Here is a 22,689-nt window from a genome sequence, read left to right on the forward strand (position 1 = left end):
ATTTGTTAAGCGGGGACAGTCCGAGGGAGGATAATCACAGAGAGAAAGGAATCGCGGCCACCGAAGAGACGGGCCGAAGTTCAGGAACAAAACACAAACAAACAAGATGAGATGCGGGAGGCTTCTCCTGGATGGAGTTCAAAGCCAGCAGGAACGGATCCAGGAGACTGGAGGTCAGGACAGCGGTCTCCCCAGAAGTGCGTGCCGCGGGAGCCCGCTCGGGGTGCCCGTGACCTCTTGGATGTGATCTGGTTAATGGGGCGCATACGCTTCGTAAAAATCTAAGCACACGCCTGTGATCTGTCCACTTTCCGACATGGATGCGACCTTCAGTAAAAGCTGACCCCAAATACTGCGCTTTGGAGCCAAACGGCCAGGGGGCGAATCCTGGAGCCGCCGCCGCCGCCGTCAGGTTTTGTCACCGGGTAAGTGACTTGACCGTTCTGTGCCTCCGTTCTCTCTTTCTATAAAATGGGTTTAGATATGAATTAAATAAAACCCGGCATGGTATGGCAGCTGGTACCTAGGCAGGCTTACTCCCCATTAGCTGGTCTTGTTAACCACATCTGTAAAGGAAAAGAAGTCAGGAAAAGATAATGGTGGTCGCCCCACCCGCCTGGGTGTAGAGTTTATGGACTGGTGCAGCAGGTGCCGCCCCACAGAGTGCAGATTCCCAGGCGACCCCGCTGCTGGTCACCGGGGCAGGGACCTCGCTGTGTCCCTGGTGTGCTCATCCAGGAAAATCCCAGGGCAGCCGGCCAGAAGCTCTGAGTGTTCAGAGACTGAGTTGGCCTGGGTGGGGAAACTGAGTCTTGATGCAATCAGAGTGTCCCCGGGGTGTCGGTGACCTGGGTTGTGATCGGAGCCATCTTTCCACGGCATCGGGGAACGGGCAAGACAGTCGTGGTTGCAGACACTGGCGGGGCGAAACCACTGTAGCAGCACAGATCTGTGGCTGCGCATGTCTTATCTACCGAATCCTTCTGGTCAGTGCTGTTGTGGGTTCATTCTGCAGATAAGGAAAGCAAGGCCGAGACAAAATAAAGCAAAAATAAAATAAAATAAAATAAAATAAACAGTCCCCAAAGATGGAATCAGCTCTTGGTTCTCAGCTTTCAAACAGAATGCACAGATAAAACACAAGGAAACCAGCTAGTGAATCCCTCTCGCCCTCAGTGGAGGCTCCTCCCTGCCTCACCTAGATGGGGCTGGAGCCCAAGCCAGGCTGGCATTCATTTCCTGAAATACTCAAGGGCCGCAGCAGAAGCCTCAGGCAGGTTTCCAGGGAGGGGACCAGAGCCGCCTGGGGAAGGTGGCCGGGAGGAATGAGATCTCATGGGGGAGGATGTTGCAGAAAGGGTGCCCAGGACGCACTGTCCAGCAGGCGGAGCAGGTGGCCGTGTTCATCTGCCCCCTCTCGGCTTGTGAATGGTTCCCTGGGCCCTGGAAACAGATGGTCCAATCTGCTCAGAAATGAGAGGGAGCAGGTGGCCAGCAGGTGTCATCTTGGGTCGGGACACCTGTCACCTGTAGCGCCCCAGGGGAAGAGCCTCTCCTATCACTCTCTTCTATAGACGCTCCTGAACTCACAATGGGTGGCGTCCCCATACGCCCATGGCAAATGGAAATAGTGTAAAGCCGGGCATGGTGGGGCGTGCCTGTAATCCCAGGACTTGGAAGACTGAGACGGAGGGTTGCAGGCTCAAGGACAGCTGCAGGAACTTAGTGAGGCCCTCAGCAACTTAGCGAGACCCTGCTTCAAGGTAAAATAATAATAGTATATGATAATAATATAATAAATGATAATATATACGATCATAATATAATAATAACACAATGATAATAAAATAGGGTAGGGGTGTAGCTCAGAGGTAGAACACCCCTGGACTGAATTCCCAGTATGGAAGGAAGGAAGGAAGGAAGGAAGGAAGGAAGGAAGGAAGGAAGGAGAAGGGAAGAAGGAAGGAAGGGTATAAGATGCTCTGGATATACCAAATTTGCCAAACATCTCAGCAACACGCACCGTGAAGAACCCACTGCTTCTCCCCGCGGTCCTGTGACTGACTGGAGCCCGAGTCACGGCCCCTGGCCAGCCTCAGGAGGGATTATCATGCTGTGTATCTTACTGCAACCTAGGGAGAGATCAAACTTCAGCCAGTCTTGGTGGCGCACGCCTGTAATCCCAGCCCACGGGAGGCTGAGACAGGAGGATCACAGTCTCATGGCCAGCCTCAGCCATTTAGCAAGGCCTTCCACAATTTAGTGAGAACCTGCTTCAAAGTAAATGATAATAATAATAATAATAATAATAATAATAATAGGGCTGGGGTATGGCTGGGAGGTGGAATGCCCCTGGCTTCAATCCCCAGTACTACAAAAAAAAACAAAATGCAAAAAAATCGAAGTGTGGTTTTTAGTGGCTACATATCGGGTTCGCACACCATAGATCATAAATTGGAGACTAGCTGTCATTCAAATGCAGTTTGATTTTCTCGCTCACGTGGCCACGGGCACATTGCACTGTCTGAGCCTCGGGGGCATGGGTGGGATGTGACGGACATAATGGCGGTGGCGCACGCTTGTAATCCCAGTACCTGGGAGGCTGGGACAGGAGGATCGTGGTTCAAGGCCAGCCTCAGCCGCTTAGTTAGGCCCCCACAACTGAGTGGGACCCTGTTTCAAAATAAAGAATAAAAATCGGGGATGTAGCTCAGAGGTAGAGTGCCCCTGGAGTTCATCCCCAGTACCGCAAAAAGGAGGAAGGAAGGAAGGAAGGAAGGAAGGAAGGAAGGAAGGAAGGGAGCAGTAGCAGTTGCTGATATCCGGGTGGTTCTCTGCCTTGGTCACTGTCCTGGGTCATTCTAGGGGCACAGTTTTGGCGAGGACTGAATGAGATGGCGGATGCAAAGGCCGAGGCCAGAGCCCGGCCGGTGGAAAGTCCTCGTGATGAGTGCCCCTCCAGCACTGTGGGGACAGCTGGGGCCATCAAGGTGGACCGGGAGCCCAGCCCTTCAGATGAGAGCAAGTCTGACTTCCCACCTACAACCTGGCCCTGAAACCACCCAGAACCCAAGAAAATGGACGGCTACAGGTACCACCAAGGACCCCACACAATCTACAAGAGCAGTATTTTTAATACTACCCCCCTTTTTTTGTACTAGAGATTAAACCCAGGGTAATTCTACCTCCAAGCTACACCCCAAACCCATAAATACACACACACACACACACACACACACACACACACACACACACACACACGGTATTAAGGTGGACTTGGTGGCACAGGCTTGTAATCCCAGTATTTGGGAGGCTGAGACAGGAGGATTACAGGTTTTAGGCCAGCCTCAGCAACTTAGAAAGAGCCTCTGCTACTTTCAAATTAAAAAAATATATACATATATATGCATATGTGTGTGTGTGTGTGTGTGTGGTCAGCGAAGGGCTCAGGTGGGTTAGCCTAATCAGCTTTCTGCGTCTCCCTGCCACAACACACCGTCCTCATCCTGTGTCCACTGAGAGAGGGTGTCCTTAAGTAAAGTCACTATTCCCGGTCAGTTCTGGGCTTGACAGTTTGACACTTACAGGGCCCCAGGGGGTGTTTGCAGAGATAAAGAGCAAATGGATGGATAAAAGTCCCTTTTAACAGGGTGGCAGGGATAAGGGTTTGGAACCACCCTTTCCCCAGCACAGGGAAGAAACCCTTCTTTCAAAATAGCTCACTCCCACCTGGCGTGGTGGCGCACGCTTGTAATCACAGCGCTTGGGAGGCGGAGACAGGAGGATCGCGCAGGTTCGAAGCCAGCCTCAGCTACTCAGTGAGGCTCTCGGCTACTTAGTGAGACCCTGTTTCCAAATAAAATATAGGTCTGGGAGAGTAGCCTGGAGGTAGAAAGCCCCTGGATTCCATCCATCGCGCGCGCGCGTGCGCGCACACACACACACGTCACGTGGCCAGCCACAATGGCGCATGTCTGTCATCCCAGAACTTGGAAGGCTGAGACAGGAGGATCGCAGGTTCAAAGCCAGTCTCCGCAACTTCCTGAGACCCTCCGCAACTTAGTAAACCTTGTTTCAAAATCACAAAAAGGGGGTGTGGCTCAGAAGTAAAATGGCCCTGGATTACATCCCCAGTATTAAAAAAAAAAAAAAAAAAAAAACAGAAAAACAAGACAAAAACCAAGATAGTTTACTCCACTCTTTCCCAACCCTCAGCTCCGCCCCTCACCGCCGAGCCGGCGGTCCCTCAGGTCACTTTTCAGTTTTGGGGTCTGAGACAGAGAGCACGAGCGATCTGGGGTGGGGGTCGGGGGGGTCTGAACCTCCAAGCTTCCCCTGAGCCCAGCCCCTCCGGCCTCCCACCCTCCCCAGCCTCCCTCGTCCCCGGGTTTAAGAGGATTCTTAGCTCGAATCCCCTCTGTGCGCCTCCCTGGAACGGAAACCTAGAACGACCCGCGCCCTCTTTACCCCGCGTGCGAACCCCTGCACGCGGATCGCGTACCCCAACCCGGGATGCTCCGCGCGAGGCCCCGCCCCCACCTGCCGCGCAGGGCGTTGCCATGGCGACGCGCGTACACAGGCCGGCGGGGCTGGCGCGCGGGCGCGGGCCGGCAGCTGGACACTCCGCCCCGCAGCGGGCCGGGGGCTCTGCGCCGAGGGCCGGGCGTGGGCCCCCTCCTCCCGCCAGGTGAGTGCGGCCGGACGGCAGGACCCGCCTCGCGAGGACCAGGGCTGGAGGGAGCAAACAGGGGGGTCCTGGGGTTCCCGGCCCCACCGTCGCAGGTCCCCAGGACTCCTCCTCCACCGGCCCTTGGGCCCCAGGTGCAGCCCGAGCTGACCCCGAGGGAGCCTGCACCCCAGACCCCCAGGATGTGAGCGGAAGCCCCCGCCGCCGTGATGTGGAGGACGCCCACCCAGTAGAGGAGCCCATCCCACCCAGCCTCCCGGCCCCAATCCGCCCCCGAGGGGCTTGTGCGTCTCCCCAGACACTCGACGCCCATCTGCAGTGGAAAGTTGGCTGTGTCTCTGTTTGCAGCCTCCCTGGGCCCCGGGCTGCAAGGACTGAAGCTTGCGGGCTCTGCAGCGGGCTGGGTGCTCGATGGCGTCGGGTCAGAACTCAGACCTGGAGTTCAGCTCACCGAGATGGGTTTCCACGGCCCGCACAGGCCAGGATGGAAGTGGGGGGACAGTGCCTGCGCCGGGCAGCCAAAGAAATAGTGGCCCCAAAATGGCATCCGGGAGAGATCCGGAGGGAAATGGAAAGCAGATTCCTGTAACGGTTTGAGTTGTCTTCGTGGGTTCTTGTTCTTGGCTAGTTTAGAAAAAACAGAAGTATACTGCTGCACGCTTAAGCGATTTTATTATTACCAAGGCAGAAAGAAGGACAGAACAATCAAAGCACCGCGCCAGAGGGACGCAGTGGAGGGCCTTGAGAGTAAGACGCTGGAGCTCTGAAGATTGAACAGTTTTATAAGGATTCTTATCTCCTTCCCCCCATCCTGCTCACCCAATAGTCTTTTTTACCTCTCCTGAGCCAAGGCAGGAACCGGCCCACAAATTATCTCCGTGGTGCCAGCCTTTCTTGTAAGATTTAGGACCGAGAAGTGTTATTGGTCAAGGAGGTCAGGGGTTACGTGGCGTGTGCCCGCTTTGGGGGAAGCCTGGACCGGCCACCCATGTCCTTGGGGGAGTTTTCAGCCCTTTTCTATCTCTGTCTGCTAGAAGTTATTATGTTATAAACTTGCCTTTAAAGTACGGAGACCCTACCACTCTTTGGTGTACTGGGTAATCAATATAAGGCTCTCTCGACCTTAAAACTACCGTGAGAAGTTAGTGTTGTGTTAACACTCCGTCTTTCGCTGGGCTAACAGCTAGCTTTTAGCTGACCGAGGTCATTACCGGCTGCAGTCCTTGGCGGGCAGATTAGAGGCAGAGAAAAGGATTTGGTTTCGCCTAATATGAAAGTTTATTCTCATTAGCAACGAATACAGCTCTGTCAACAATCAGTGCAGGCTCAGTCCCCATCAGGTGCTTTGAAGTGGCACCTGGAGCTTCCTACACCCAGGCCAGGTGGCAGGAGAGGAGGCGGCACTGATTGCCTCTCCATGGTTTTAGGGCTAAAGGCTTGGCCTCTAAGGCTTTTACTATAGGGTAATCATTAGAATGAAGGACGAGTAGAGAGGAGAACCCTGCCCTGCAACAGCTGCCTGCGCAGCACCCAGGCCCTGGCTACTTTTTTACACTTTTGAAATGAATACCTAGGCAATTTTTCAATTACCGACAGAGATCAGGAGACTGTGCAGAGAGATGTGTAGACATCGTTTTGTATTTTCATTCATTCAGCAAGAATTCCCCGAGTCCCTGAGACGTGGTGGCGTGGCAGCTCTGGGGGCTGCAGAAGGAGGGGGGGAGGAACGTGTCCGGGATTTGCGAAGGTGGGAGGTTTTATCCTACCTGCAAACAGACAAGTTTAATGGAGGCTGGCAGAGGGGAGGAGACTCCGGGCCAGAGACAAAGGACTCTGACTCGCTGCGAACTCGTAGCGATGGTTCCCCCGGTCCAGGAAGCCCCTCCCGCCCGCCCGGGCGACGCGGAACAGGTCAGGTGTGTGTTATGCGGCCACTGAGTCTGAATCAGCCAAAGAACCCGAGCTCAGGGGACCCCAGCCTTTTAAAAGGACCCGTAGTGAACCTTAGCCCTGGAAGGAGACATTGTTTTGAGGTGTCAATAAATTTGCCTTCGGCCCTAAAGGAGGACACCATCGCTATCTCTAGGAGAGACAAGCAAAGGCTCAGAGTCCTCGCCCGCCTCTTAAATTCCGGATAAACTTTTTCATTAGGTGGGGGTGGGTGGGGGGGTGCGGGAGATTAAACCCACGTGCGTTCTACCTCTGAGCTACACCCCAGGCCTTTTTAAGTTTTTGTTTTGAAACAGGGTCTCCCTAAGCTGCCGAGGCTGGCCTCGAATCTGTGATCCTCCTGTCTCAGCCTCCCAAGTACTAGGAACATAGATGTGCGTCACCACAGCGCTCTGGGTGAACTTAACCTATCTGAGCCTCAGTTTGCTCATCTGTAAAGTAGGCACAGTAATGACACCTGGTTTGCAGGGCTGACCTGAGGATGAAGAGTAATGGTGTATGCAAGGATGACCCGGGGCCTGGCACTTGTTAGGTGGCCATGGTAACAGACAAGAGGTAGGAAAGCCGGCTTCCTGGAGAGCCTAGGCCACCGCACACAGGTGTTGTTTGTTTTTACTCTTAAGTCCAATAAATTTGAATTTCAGCAACTTTTCAGTTGGAAGGAAAAAGAGACTGCTGTTCACTGAGACGGAGGGCGTCACGTGTGCTTGGACATAGCTCAGTCAGGATTCAAACCGCTAGATGAATGCTCACCAACATTTGAGAGGTTCTGAAGTCACTGAAGGGTTTGCTTTTAAAAACATGGGCAAGCGGGGCGTGGCGGCGCACGCTTTTAATCCCAGCATTCGGGAGGCTGAGACCGGAGGATTGCGGTTCGCCAACGGCCTCAGCTACTTAGCGAGGCCCTCTGCAACTCAGTGAGACCCTGTTTCAAAATAAAGAATAAAAACATGGATAGAAGTTATTTTTAAATGCATGCAAGTATAACATGGACATATGAAAGGATAGTTGGATCCATTATGTGGCAAAGAAAATATGGCAAGATGGCCAGGCGTGGTGGTGCATGCCTGTAATCCCAGGACCGGGAGGCTGAGATAGGAGGTTTGCAGGCTCGAGGCCAGCCTCAGCAACTTTGTGAGATCCTATTTCAAAAATAAAGAATGAAATAGGGCTTAGGTGTGGTTTTCAGGTAGAATGCTTCCGGATTCAATCCCCAGTAGCACCCTAAAGGAAAGAGAGAAAAGAAAATATAGCAAAATGTCTGTTTGTTGTAGAGTCTGGGTGACGGGTCCATAGGCATTCGCTACCTCCTCCTTTAAATATCTCTGAATGTTTAACATTTTCATAACAGAATGTTGGAATAAATATGTACTGAGTCCTCATCACATGGCCAAGCTATAATCTTAATACTTTGAATTTAGAAATCATTCCTTTTTTTAAAAAAAATCGAACGAATTATCTAAGGAAATGCAGTCATTTAGAAAAAAACTATGTAATGCCTCCTTCTTCAGTGACCAGCTCTCAGTTGGTGCTCTAAGCTCTACAGAAACTCACCGTACGCTGAATCGGTCCACAGAGCGCGGGTGAACAAGTGTGGTGATATGTAAACAACGCAATTTATGTTCAGTGTGTGTGCCGGGCAGTACTCAGGATACCTCACATGGACTACTGTGTGTGTGTGTGTGTGTGTGTGTGTGTGTGTGTGTGTGCCTAGGGATTGAACCCAGGGGCATTCTACCGCCAAGCTACACCCCCAGCCCTATTTTTTAGTTCTTTCTTTGACACAGGGTCTTGCCAGGTTGATGACAGTCTCTCTATTGGCTGAGGCTGTCCTTGAATTTATGATCCTCCCGTCTCAGCCTCCCAAGTACTGGGATTATAGGTGTGTCCACCGCACCCAGCTGGATTATTGTGTTTAATCCCCATCAGACTCATCGTACAGATGAGAAAACTGAGGCCGACAGAGAACACGAGTAATTCATCCAAGATCATCGAGAGCAAGCGGAGGGGTCAGAAGTACCGAACGCGAATGCTTGCTATGTCACATGCGTGAGTTCGGTGGGAGGTAGACAGCAGTTATCGGTGGAGTTTTGTTTGGGGTTTGTTTGAGATTTTGCTTGTTTGCGCCCTGAGTTACATAAGGAACGTCTTTTGTTAGAGGAGGATGTGGTGGTGCACGTCTATAAGCCCAGTCCTTAAGCCGGGCGCGGTGGCGCACGCTTGTAATCCCCGCGCTGGGGAGGCTGAGACACGAGGATCGCACGGGTTCGAAGCCAGCCTCAGCTACTTAGTGAGGCTCTCAGCAACTAGTAAGACCCTGTTTCCAAATAAAAATATAAAATAGGTCTGAGAGTATAGCCCGGAGATAGAAAGCCTCTGGGTTCCACCCCCAGTACCACCAATAAATAAATAAATAAACAAAACCCCAGTCCTTGAAAGGCTGAGACAGAGGATCACAGTTTCTCAGCCAGCCTCAGCAACTTAGCAAGACCCTCAGAAACTCAGTGAGGTCTCATTTCCAAGTAAAAAATAAAATAGGACTGGGGGTACAGCTCGGTGATAGAATGCCTCTGGGTGCAATTGAGGAAGGAAGGAAGGAGGGAGGATGGAAGGGACTGTTGATTATCAGATCCAGCCCCTTAATGCTAGGCATCATTGTTAGAGCACTTGGCCTTAAAAAGATGTAGAATTGTCGCCGGGCATGGTGGCGCACGCTTGTAATCCCCGCGCTTGGGAGGCTGAGACAGGAGGATCGCACGGGTTCGAAGCCAGCCTCAGCTACTTAGTGAGGCTCTCGGCAACTTAGTGAGACCCTGTTTCCAAATAAAATATAAAGTAGGTCTGGGAGTATAGCCCGGAGGTAGGAAGCCCCTGGGTTCCACCCCCAGTACCACACACACACACACACACACACACACACACACACACACACAACACACACAGATGCAGAATTGTCACTGTGACTGTTACCCTTCCACTCCCGTCTGCAGACACTTCTCCCTTTGGTCCTGACTCTGGTTATTTTATGCATTCTAAATTTGATGTTGTTGAACAATTCTCGGTCTGTATTTTTCTAACAAAGTTCTTTCTGAAAACCTTACACAGGGGACGCAGAGAGAATGAAGGCCTACCTGAAGAGCGCAGAGGGCTTTTTCGTGCTGAACAAAAGCACCACAATTGGAAAGCACGCGGATTCAGACCTTGTTTTAGAGGTAAGGACTGCCATCGCCCGCTCTGTACCTCCACGATCCTTAGTATTACGTGGACTCAAATCTCTCAAAGCGCAGCAGCCACGTCCGTCCTGCGCTGCCAGTTATCACTGTCCGGTGGCCGAGTTTCCCCGGGATGAGTGGGGAAGCCGAGCACAGTGCGGTGTGACGTCCCCTCTGTCCTTTCTGACACGTCTGCAGATGGCCCTCCTACTCCTCCCTCCCTCCCGGCCTCCCGGGTTCATCTGGAAAACAGAAACGGAGCTGGGGCACTCTCGCTACTCTGACCCCAAAACCCTGACGACCACAACTTAGAGGAAGGAAGAGTTACTTGCTCACAGTTCTGGGGATTTCAGGGGCTCTGTCCGTGTCCAGCCAGATTACATTGGCAGACTTAGGGACATGGCGGTTAGAAGGAGAGGAGAGAGGAGAGGAGAGGGAGAGGGAGAGGGAGAGGGAGAGGGAGAGGGAGAGGGAGAGGGAGAGGGAGAGGGAGAGGGAGAGGGAGAGGGAGAGGGAGAGGGAGAGGGAGAGGGAGAACCAGCACACATGAGCTCTGTTCTCAAATAATGCAGGCAGGAAGCGAGAGAAAGTAAGCAATGGGATTCAAAGACACACGCACAAGGGGGCGCGGTGGCGCACGCTTGTAATCCCCGCGCTTGGGAGGCTGAGACAGGAGGATCACAGGTTCACGGCCAGCCTCAGCTACTTAGTGAGGCTCTCAGCAACTTAGTGACACCCTGATTCAAATTAAAAAAAATAATAATAATAATAAATAGGGCTAGGGGTGTAGTTCAGAGGCAAATGCCCTTGGGTTCCATCCCCAGTACCCCCCACACCCACACACAAGACGCAAGTATAGTCCCTAAGGCCACAGTCCCAGGAACTCACCTTCTGTGGCCACGCCCCACCTGCCTAGGCGGCTACCCAGCATCCATTCCAATGGATCTATCTAACCAGACCATGCATTGTCCTCTTCCCGCTCCAGACTAGACCTCTGTTCCTTTTCAAAGCCCCCTGGACTATTCTAAGCCCCCAGAGCCCGCAGAGCTCACCAGGCTCTGACAGTAAACCAGGCTAAACATCCTTCCGCTGCTCTCCATTCTCCGAACTAGCTGTGGTTTGGGCTAAGACCTCAGCTCATCAACAGCCACGGAGATAGGAAGAAACGAAGGAAGACATGATAAAAAAAATAGTGGCTAGCCGGGCGCGGTGGCGCACACTTGGAATCCCAGCACTCAGGAAGCTGAGACAGGAGGATCGCAGGTTCGCGGCCGGCCTCAGCTACCCAGTGAGACCCTGTTTCAACATGAAGAATAAAAAAATAGGGCTGGGGTGGAGCTTGGAGGTAGAAGGCCCCTGGGTTCCATCCCCAGTACCGCAAAATAAGTAAATAGGCTTTAAGCCTTCTTAAATGTTGAAGGTTAAAATATTAAAGTGGAAAGAGAAATGCACTGGGAGCTCTTCACAGAGGACTCAGCCCTCGCTCAAAAGACATTTATACATTTTTTATTTCTATTTCACGATAATTATAAATTCAGAAGAAATTCCAAAATTAGTCCAGGGATTCTCAGGGTGCACTTCAAACAATCTCCTCCAGTGGTTACATATGATGTAGCACATATCAAACATCAACACCAAGAAATCGATCTCAGTACCGTGTGCGCGCGTGTGCGCGTGTGTGTGTGCGCGTGTGTGTGCACGTGTGTGTGCGCGTGTGTTCCTGTGTCATTTTGTCACGGATGTAGACTCATGTGCAGGGGCTGAGACACAGCGCTGGGCCATCATCACAGACCTCTCTTGTGATGCCCCATGTAGTCACGATGCCCCCCCACCGCCCCTAAACCCTGACAACCACTCATCTGTTTTTCATCTCTATATTTTGGCACTTTGAGAATGTTACATAAATAAAATTCATATACTATGTGGTATTTTTAAACTGAGGGCTTGATTTTATGCTGGTTTTCTTTAACTCAGCCTTTGAAATTCGTTTAGACTCATCAACTTGTTCCTTTTTACCGCTGGCTAATATTCCACGGTATGAATCACCGTTAGATTAACCATTCACATATCGGTTATGTCCGGTTTGGAGCCATTACAAATAAATCTGCTACAAACAGGTGTATACAGGTGTTTTGGGTAGACATATATTTTTATTTCTCTGGGATAAAGGCCTAGGAATTTAATGGCTGGATCATATGATAAGTGTATCTTTAGTGTCTAAAGAAACCTCCAGAGAGTTAGCCAAAGTGTCCAAATGATTTCACATTTTCAGAAGTGTCTGAGATGGATTTTCTACATCTTCACCTGCAATGAGCGTTGTCACTGTATTTTTTTTTCCAGATGTCCCAGTTAGTATGTAGTGATTTCTTATCATGATCTTAATTTGCATTTCCCTAATATCTAGTGATGTTGAATATTTTTTCTTGTCCTTATTTGCCTTTTGTCTGCTGAAATGTCTCTTTACGGCTAGGCTCATTTTCTTGTTGGACTGTTTGAGGGGTTTTTTTGTAGTTTTGAGAGTTTTTTATACATTCTAGTTATGAGGGTTTTTGTCAGGGGTATGGTTGGTAAATGTCTTCTCCCATTTTGTATCTCATCTTTTCATCCATTTAATAGAATACATCTCAGAGCAAACCTTTTCAGTTTTGATGAAGTCCACGTATCATCTTTCTTTTATAGATTCTGTGTTTAGTCTCATATCTATAAACACTTTGCCAAATCCTTGGTCCTAAAGATTTTCTCCAGGGTTTTCTTCTAACAGTTTAATAATTTTATGTTTCATATTTAAATTTAAAAACCATTTTGATTTAATGTATACAATGTGAGGTTTAGGTCAATATTTTATTGCTTTTATGTTTGCTATTTAATTTTTTTTTTTTTTTTTGCTCCAGCACCGTTTCTTAAAAAGATTCACCTTCAGCTGGGCGTGGTGGTGCACGCTTATAATCCCAGTACAGGCTGAGACAGGAGGATTGCGGGGTTGCAGCCAGCCTCAGCAACTTAGTGAGACCCTGTTTCCAAATAAAAATAAAATAGGTCTGGGAGGGGGAAGTATAGCCTGGAGGTAGAAAGTCCCTGGGTTCTATCCCCAGTACTACAAAAATAAATAAATTAAACTTCTGTTCACCAATTTAAATATTCATCCTTTTTTTGAAGGTTTAAAGAAGTTTATTAGAAAGATAGAAATACAGAAAATAGAAATACAGCCCCATACCAGACTGGCATGGAGGGGTGACTCGAAATGAATACACCCTAGATACTTCATCCTTTAAACTGCCTTTTGTAAAAAGTCGTTCAGCCATACTTGTGTGGGGATTGCTTTTTAATTCTCTATTGTGCCCCGCTGATTGATGTATCTCTCCCTCCACTAATGTGGTGCAGACTTGACGATGCTAACTATATAAGTGTGAAATCAGAAAGAATAATTCCTCCCTTTAAAAAATTTTTTTTTACCTTAGACCCTTTGCCTTTCATATATATTTTAGAATAACCTTGTCTATATCTATAAAATGTCTTGCTTGGATTTTGGTAGGAATTTGGCTTAATTCTGTATATCATTATGGAAAGAATTGTTATCTTTACTATGTTGTCCTCCAATCCATGAACATGGTATGTTTCTTCATTTTTTAAATTAATTAATTTTTTTTTGCAGTGCATTCTACTTCTGAGCTATGCCCCCAGCCCTATTTTTTATTCTTTATCTTGAAACAGAGTCTCACTGAGTTGCAAAGGGCCTCACTAAGTAGCTGAGGCTGTCTGCGAACTGTGATCCTCCTGTCGCAGCCTCCCGAATGCTGGGATTACAAGCGTGTACCACCGTGCCTGGCTTATATGTTTCTTCGTTTATGTATGGCTTTTGTAATTTCTTTCAGGGTATTTTGTAGCTTTCAGCTTATAAGTCCTATATATGTTTTGTTAGATTTATAACTAGGCATTTCTCTTTTTTTAATATTGAGAGTAAATAGTATTGTAATTTTAATTTTGGTGTCCACCTGTTCATTGCTAGAATATAATACGTAATTGCTTTTTGTAAGTTTGCATGGTAACCACCAACTGTAACTAAACTTTCTAAAAGCATTCTTGTAGATCTCTTGGGATTTTATATGTAAACAACCTGGCATGACAACATGTCATCTGCAGTAAGAACCATTTTATATTTTCCGGCCATTTTTTAGGCTGTATGGTGTTATTTCCTTTTTTCATGTAATATTGCATTTCTAAGACTTCCAGTACTGTAAGAATGGTAAGCGCAATACAAATCTTTATTTATATTTGCTATGCTCTTGATTTTAAAGAGAAAATATTCAGTCTTCTGCCATTAAATGTGATGTTAGCTCCAGGGCTTCTGGAGATGTTCTTTATCAAGCTAGGAAATTTCTTCCTCTAGTCCCAGTTTTCTGAGAGTATTTATCATAAATTCAACAGATTTTTTAAAATAACTCCACATACCTTCCCTTGAGATTCTCTTCCTCAATATAGTCTCCCTACGAGGACAAAAACACCCCTGTTCTGTGCACAAAATGGGAAAAACGAAGAAAATGGATTACAGTTTCTTCTCATCTCCAGGGTGAGATTTTAGGCAATTCTCCTTCCTGTCTTCCTGCCCAAAAGAAGGATCTTTGTTTTGAATCCAACAACGATTATATTAGGAAGTTGTCATGATTTTAAGAAGCACAGGCTTTTTGGGGAAGACAGATCTGGGCTCGAATCTCTCCGGGCCCTTTTCTGGCTGGTGACTCTGTGCACCAACCCCCCTCTCAGGCTTGCTGTGGGGATTCAGTGAACAGGTGCGTACGGAGGACCTGGCACAGTGCCAAGTACCTGACACCAGGGTCATTAGCGCGGTCTCACCAAGCGAGATGGAAAAGAAACCTCAGGGGTACCCGGGGCTGAGGCGGGTGTCTACCAACACTAACGAGCTGTTTGGAAAAGGGAACTAATGGAGACAATCGTTCCATAGACAGAAATCCAGTTGCATTTATGGTAGGAAAACAACTGACTGCGTGCTGTCCTTGGCCTTAGTTTTCAAATGTAAGTCCCCGCCATCAGCAGCGGTCACGTTGACTGAGGCAGGAATCAGCTGCTTTTCCAGAGCAGCTCACCTTGACTCCAAGATGACGCAGGAATTGCAGATGTTGCCAGAATAGACTTTAAATGGGTTCTCATATCTTCTGTTAGACAAATCCTCTTCCTGAAGCTTACATCGATTTGGGGAAGGAGACAGGTCTGTTTTTGAAGAGCTGAAATCTACAGACATGGTGGTATTTTTCAGTTTTATAAGACGAGACAAGAAGGTGAAGACCGCTTCTCTGCTGACTCCGCTGAGCCTTTTCTGATGAGCCTAGGAATCACGCTTGATCAGCCGCGGGCTACCCTGAGGAATAATAACCGAGCGAGCGATGGATCGTTTGTGCGTTCTGCCACCGTGGTAGTCGGCTTGGCTGGCGTCACCCTGACCAAAATACCCGAGGAGACCAGCTTGGAGGAGGAAGAGTTTATTTTGCCTCATGGTTTTAGAGGTCTAGTCCATTCAGCTATCAATGGATCAATCTATCAAATGGATCGACTGATGATGCCAGGCCCTCATGATACAGCCATTGGCCAAAGGCTCCCACCGTGAACCTTGCTACACTGGTGACCACCCTCTCAACACATGAGCCTTTAAGGACATTTCAGACCTAAACCATAACAGGCACCAGAAGTCATTCCACTAAATAAAGTTCAGAAACCTAAAATGGAAAAAAAAAATCAGCCTTGAAATCACCCCCCCACACACACAGTTACACTTAGGAAATAAAAAAGGATTATTTATTTTATTTGCCTAGGTCAAACCTAAAAAACACACAGCCATGCTTCTAAAGATTTATGCCCGTCTACGTTATGTCAAGGCTGGCATATTATTTTGTTTATTAATATCGTGATATTTTGACACCATTTATATTTTCTATTAACCGAAGGTCCATTATATACTTTTTTTTTAAGTTGGAGAAATGAAGTACAAGGAAGAAAATAAAATCACATGTAGTCATATGACTCAGGGACGATCAAGGTTGGCCTCTGCTGGGTTTGTCCTCCAGAGTTTCCCATATCCAATAAGGAATCCGGTTCCTTAACCCAGCCTGGGTTCTGCTTTACCATCACTCATAAACACCACAAATACTGACCTAGAGCCTCAGACCCAGGCAGAATCACCCCCAGACCCTGCAATCGGGGAGCTCCTAGGAGAGGGAGACACAGGCCACAGGATCCCACGGAAGTAAGTATGGTTAGATGCCAGCTGACATCAGGGCTCTAAAGGAAAGAAGAATGAAAGACAAGAACTTAACTAGACAGAGGTGGGGAGCCACACGTGCAAAGGCCCTGGGGCAGGAGAACATACGGTGCCCTCAAACGACAGAAAGAAAACCAGTGTGTCCAGAAGTAACAGCAGGAAGGGGCGGCTAAGGACTCCTTCATGCCCCATAAGGGTTCTCATCTTTACTCGAGTGGGAGGAGGCCCGCAGGAAGGAGGCCTGCTTTTTGAAATGACCACTCTGGCCGCCGGCTTCAGAGCCCCTCTTTCCCCCTTGTGACACAGCTGGAAAGCCTGGGCCATTCTCCCTGCTCAGTTCAGAGCTAACCCTGCGAGTGGCCATGTGGACAATCTGATGTGGTTTGTGAATTCTAGTTTTGGAGCTGCGTGTGGCTATATGTGTTTGTTTATTTAAATTTCTTTCTGAGATGGAGTCTCTGAGTGTTACCCAGGCTGGTCTCAAGCATTTGGGCTCCATCAACCCTCCTGCTCCTCCTCCAAGGAGCTGAGATTGTAGCCGTGCGCCGCCACCCGGCAGATGTGGCCGCTTTTAAGCTCTACCGGGAAAGGGACCCAGTTCTTCCAGAACGAAGAGAGGACACCCATCTGTGGTGGTTGAATTTTTCACCTGCAAAAGAGTGTGTTGTCAAACCTGGAACCTGGACATCCTGACGCAGTGGGTCAGGGCGGGCTCAGGAGTCTATTTCTCTGCTCCCCAATTCCAGTAACAAGGGGTCCTCATAAAGATGGTGCCCCGGCCACACTGTGAGAGGCACGTCCCACCTCCTGGGCTTCTGATACTGGAGGAGCTCCTGTCTTTTCTTGACTTTTTTTTTTTTTTTTTTTTTGCAGTACTGGGGATTTTCTACCTCCAAGCTACACACCCGGCCCTATTTTTTATTATTTATTTTTAAAAGGGGCCTCACTCAGTAGCTGAGGCTGGCCATGAACCATGATCCTCCTGTCTCGCCCTCCTGGATGCTGGGATTACAAGCGTGTACCGCTGCACCTGGCTCCCAGCCTGCTCTTTGCTCAACTTTGCTACTGGACGTGGTGGTGAACTCCTGTAATCCTAGTACTTGGGAGGCTGAGACAGGAGGATCGCAGGTTTGAGGACGGCCTCAACAACTTGGCGAGGCCCTCTCCAACTTAGCGAGACCCTGTTTCAAAATAAAAAATAAAAAGGTCCAAGGATGTAGCTTGGAGATAGAATGCTCCTGGGTTCGATCTGCAGTCCTATGAAAAAAAATCTTAATTTTATTATTATTCAGAAGCCTGCCCGACCGCCTTTTACTGCCCTCCCAACCAAGCGCGGTTCACTGAGGGGGCCGTGGGGGGCTGCGGTCTCCCCCTCCTTGGGGGGCTTCCTCTCCCGTGACGTCCGTGGTCTAGGTCGGTTCCCAGGGATTTCGAAGCCCAGTCCCCGCAGCAGTGGAGGGCTTCCAAGAGGAAAAAGATCTGTCAAATGTGGATAATATAAAGCTGACCGCCTTTGCCACTGCCCGGCGCACAGGGGCCCTGAGGACATCCGCGGTTCTGCGCGGCCGTCACCGCCATCTACAGAGCACAGAACGCATCTCCCCATCAAAATGGACACTCTGCCTCCACTAAAGAATACCTGTCTCTGCCTTCCCTTTCTCCCCCTCCCCAGCCCTGAGAATCGCGGTCTGTCCTCCTGACACAGGACTCCTGTCTCTGCGGATTTGTCTGTCGTAGGTGCCTCGTACGCACGGCTCACGTAGTATCTGGCTGTTCGGGTTGGCTTATTCCACTTGGCATAATATCCTCAAGGTTCATCTTTGTTGTAAAACAAAATTCCCTGTGTGTGTGTGTGTGTGTGTGTGTGTGTGTGTGTGTGTATGTGTGTGTTTGAACCCGCAAGCATTCTATATTCTCAGAGCTTATGCCCCTACCCCTATTTTATTTTTTACTTCGAAACAAGGTCCTGCTAAGTTGCTGAGGTCCTCGCTAAATTGCTGAGGCTGGCCTCCAACTTGCCATCCTCCTATCCCAGCCTCCCAAGTACTGGGATTGCAGCCGTGCACCAGAGTGCCTGGCCTAGCTGCCTCTTTAAAGAGAAGCCGGCGTGACAGGGCAGGAAAGGGTACCCTGGTGTGCATTCTGGCATGGCACAAGGCCCAGAGGGCCCGGGTGCCGGCACATCAAAGAGCACTTGAACCCGGCTGAGTGTTCAACATAAACTTGTTTGCAAAGTGGAACCTCCCCGCCAGAGGCCTCTGAGCGAGGGAGGAGGGGATGATCTTTGCTGCGTAGAGAGGGAACTTTGGGGTGTGATTCTTTGGGCTTTCTACATATAAGGTCATGTTGTCTGAGAACAGATCATTTTATTTCTTTCCAATTTGAATGCCTTTCATTTCTTCTTCCTGCCTAATGGCTATGGCTAGGACTTGCAGTACTATACTGAATGGAAGTGGTGAGAGTGGGAATTTTTTGTCTTGTTTCTGGTCTCAGAGGAAAAGTTTTCAGTCTTTGACCATTGAGTATAATATTTTCTCTGGGTTTTTCATATATGGCACTTATCATGCTGATATAGTTTTCTTCTATTCTACTTTACTGGACATTTTTTCATCATAAAAGTGGTATATTTTCTTAATTTTCTTCTGCATTAACTGAGATGATCATGTTGCATTTCCCCCGCATCTTATATTGATTGCTTTTTGTGTGTTGAACCATCCTTGCATTCCAGGAATAAGTCCCACCTTATGCATTATGCATCATGGAGAAAATGTTTTTAATGAGCTGTTGAATTCTATTGCTAATTTTTTGTTAAAGACTCCTGCGTCAATAAACCTGGCATGGTGACACATGCTTGTGATCTCAGCTACTTGGGAGGCTGAGGCAGGAGAATTGCTTGAGCCCATGAGCTTAAACCAGCCTAGGCAATATCGTGAGACCCCGTAGCAAAATAATTTTCTTTACATAAGTATCCATGAAGGATGTTGGTCTGTGGTCTCTTTTATGATGGCTTTGCCTGATTTCATTGTCAGGGGTGATGCTGGCCCCTCGCTTTACCTTTTGGGTCTCAGAGTCTTTACCTGTAGGATGGGGATAGCAATGGAATCCGTCGTTAAGGGCTTCGGTGCAGATTACATGAGGGAGTGAACACAGAGTGCTCCAGCCAGCCCGGTCCACAAGAAGTTGTCAGGGGATGTAAACTGCTAACATTAATAAAAACAAAACACCTTTTCTAAGAGTGTCTAATAGACGGCTCAGAGGGTGGAACTTACACATTCTGCCTATATTAGCAGCTAGGCTTTTGCCCAGTGTTAGCTTGGCGCACTTGTCCAGATACAGGAGGGGTGGAGCGGTACCATCAGGCAGTCCTTGGAAGGCCTCTTTTGACCCTCTTTGGAAGAGATCGCAGGGAATTGGTATCACTTATTCCTTAAGTATTTGATAGGCTGCACCATCAAAGAGGCCTCTACCCAAAGGGCAGAGGCTGGTTTATTTTGTGGAGTCACCCAAACCTTTCTTCTGCCTTTGATGTCTTAATCATGGCATGGAAGGTGTGTGTGTGTGTGTGTGTGTGTGTGTGTGTGTGTGTGTGTGTGTTAATGAGAATTGAACCCGGGGTGTTCTGCCTCAGAGCTATACCCTAACCCTATTCTATTCTTAATTTTTTTGTTTTTGTTTTGTTTTGTTTTGTTTGGTGGTACTGGGGTTCCTGGAAGCCCTTCTACCTCCAGGCTACACTCCCAGACCTATTGTATACTTTTTTAAAATTTGGAAACAGGGTCTCTTAAGCCAGCGCGGCTGGCTTCGATCCTGCGCGATCCTCCTGTCTCCGCCTCCCAAGCGCGGGGATTACAAGCGTGCGCCACCACGCCTGGCTCTATTCTTAATTTTGAAACAGGGTCTCACTGAGTTGCTGAGGACCTTCCTAAGTTGCTGAAGCTGGCCTTGAACCTGTGATCCTCCTGTTTCAACCTCCCAAGTCCTGGGATCAGTGGTGTGCACCACCGTACCCAGCTGCATGATAGCTTTTAAGGAACTGAAAGTAATGGGGCCCAGGAAGAACAAACAAAATGCAGCCACAGAACCTGTTTGATGGTTCATCAAGGGTTCCCAGCGCACAAAAAGGTGCGGTCAGTAGGAACCAGGAAGAAGGTGTCATAAGCAACATTTCCTACGCAGCTAATGTGTTTTGGTGGTTTTTAAAAATAGACTTTATTTTTAAAGCTATTTTAGGCTTACAGAAAATTGAGCAAAACACATATCCCGTATCTCCCACTAGACGCATGCATAGAGAGCTTGCCCCACTGTTAACATGTGGCATTATTATCACACATTTTTTATGATTGCTGGGTCAATATTAACATATCATTACTAACTAAAGTCCAGAGTTCATATCTGTTCACTCTTTGGACAGCCCCCACTTATGATAAGTTTATGATTTTTTTTTTTTTTTTTTAGTTTACCATAGTGTGAAAGCAGTACATATTCGTAGCAACCACACTTAGAAGTTTTTTTCTTCCCTGGGCTAAGGATTTGTGATACGATACTCTCTGGCGATACATAACTGCAGGCTCGTCTAAGTGTCTTGGGCACACGTAAGAGAGACCAGGCCAAGCCAAGATGCTCAGCTTGGGTTGGATCTACTAAGATTTTGTTGAAGATTTTGCATCTATGTCCATAAGAAATGTTGGCTTGTAGTTTTCCTTTCTCGTAATACCTGTATCTGCTTTGGCAATGGGGTTTTATTTACCTTCTCCAGCTGAGTTAAGAACTATTCTGGAAGAGACTGCAGGGAACTGGTATCACTTATTCCTTAAGTATTTGATAGGCTGCACCGTGAACCCATCTGTGCTTGGTGTCTTCTATTTGGAAAGGTTATTAACCATTGACTCAAGTGTTGTTTTTTAAATAGGTATAGCCGGGCGTGGTGGCACACGCTTGTAATCCCCGCGCTTGGGAGGCTGAGACAGGAGGATCACGCAGGTTCGAAGCCAGCCTCGGCTACTTAGTGAGGCTCTCAGCAACTTAGTGAGACCCTGTTTCCAAATAAAGTATAAAATAGGTCTGGGAGTATAGCCCGGAGGTAGAAAGCCCCTGGGTTCCACCCCCAGTACAACCAAAAAAATTTAATTAATTAATTAATTAAATAAGTCTAATCCTATATTTCTCCTTGTATGAGTTTGGGTAGATTGTGCCTTTCAAGGAATTGGTCCGTTTCATCTGAGTTATCAAATCTGTGGACAGAGAGTTGCTCATAATATTTCTTTGATATCCTTTTAACGTCCATGGGCTCAGTGATGGCCTCTCTTTTGTCTTTCAGCCATTCGTGTCTACTCTCCCTTTTCTCTCTGTGTGAGCCTCCTAAGATGTTTGTCAATTTTATTGATCTCTCCAAAGAATCAACTTTTGGTTTCCGTGTTAGCCAGCTTTCCATCACCGTGATAAGATACTTAGGATAATGAACTTGAAGAAGGGTTAGTTTGGCTCATAGTTGCAGAGATCGATGGTTGTTACCCTGTTGGGCACCATGGCAACGGTGGAAGAAGCCCGCTCCTCCCATGGCAGCCAGGAAGGAGAGACAGACACACAGACAGACAGACAGACAGACACACACGCAGGAGTTCCAGGATCTCCTCCACGTCTCTGATGACCTGACGTGCTCCCTTCAGCCTCTCCTCTTAAAGGTCCTACCAGCTTGCAATAGAATCACAGGCTGGTGACCCAGCCTCGACACACGGGCCTTTGGGAGATATTTGAGATCCAACCTATAGCAGTTTTTTTTTAATTTTCTGTATTTTTTTTTTTACTTTTTCAATTTCTTTTAATCAGATATAATTTTGATTTGAGGCTTCTATTCATGTAAAGCTTCGATTGCTTTTCATCTGTAGTTTCCTAAGGTAGAAGCTTTGATTATTTACTTTCAATCTTTCTTCTTTTGTTAGTGTGCATCCAATGCTATGAATTTTTCTTTTATGAATTTTCCTTTAAGCTCTGCTTTTTACCACATCCCATAAATATTGATAAGTACTATTTCCACAACCATTTAGTAAAAATCATTTTTACTTCTCTGGAGACTCTTTCTTTAATACATATTTATTTATTTACTACTTGCTTATTTATTTATTGTGGTATTAGAGATTGAACCCAGGGGCATTCTGTCTCCAAGCTATACCCCCAGCCGTATTTTACTTTATTTTCTGTCCTGAAACAGTGTCTCACTATGTTGCAGAAGACCTCACTAGATTTCTGAGGCTAGCCATGATCCAAGATCCTCCCGTCTCAGCTTCCCAAGTGCTGGGATCACAGGTGAGCACCAGCTCAGCTCCCGGGGTCCCCTGTGCCTCCATGCAATCATCGACCCAACAATGCAGGTGCCGGTCCCCAGGTCTGGAGTCAGACAGAGAACCTTTCCCAACGCCATCGTGGGTGCTAGCTGTGTGGTCTTAGACAAATCCCTCAACCTCTCTGATCCTCAGGATTTTTATTTTTATTTTTGCGGGTCTGGGGATGGAACCCAGGGACATCCGACCTCCAAGCTACACTCCCTGCCCTATTTTTTAATTTTGAATTTT

The 22,689-nt window shown here is 48.0% G+C and overlaps 1 protein-coding gene across 1 annotated transcript in view; it reads left to right on the forward strand.

Moving 5' to 3' along the window:
• Positions 1-9,756: 9,756 nt before the first annotated feature.
• The window catches only part of FHAD1 (forkhead associated phosphopeptide binding domain 1), a gene marked incomplete at both ends in the record, with an annotated part of 141,645 nt that continues 128,712 nt past the window's right edge, over positions 9,757-22,689 (forward strand). The window contains one exon of the mRNA XM_080691309.1: positions 9,757-9,849. Within this exon, the coding sequence (XP_080547435.1) occupies positions 9,757-9,849 (93 nt within the window). The remainder of the gene's footprint in view (positions 9,850-22,689) is intronic.

The sequence above is a fragment of the Muscardinus avellanarius genome, assembly GCF_963383645.1.
Source record: "Muscardinus avellanarius genome assembly, chromosome: 3".
NCBI classification, from domain to species: Eukaryota; Metazoa; Chordata; class Mammalia; order Rodentia; family Gliridae; genus Muscardinus; species Muscardinus avellanarius.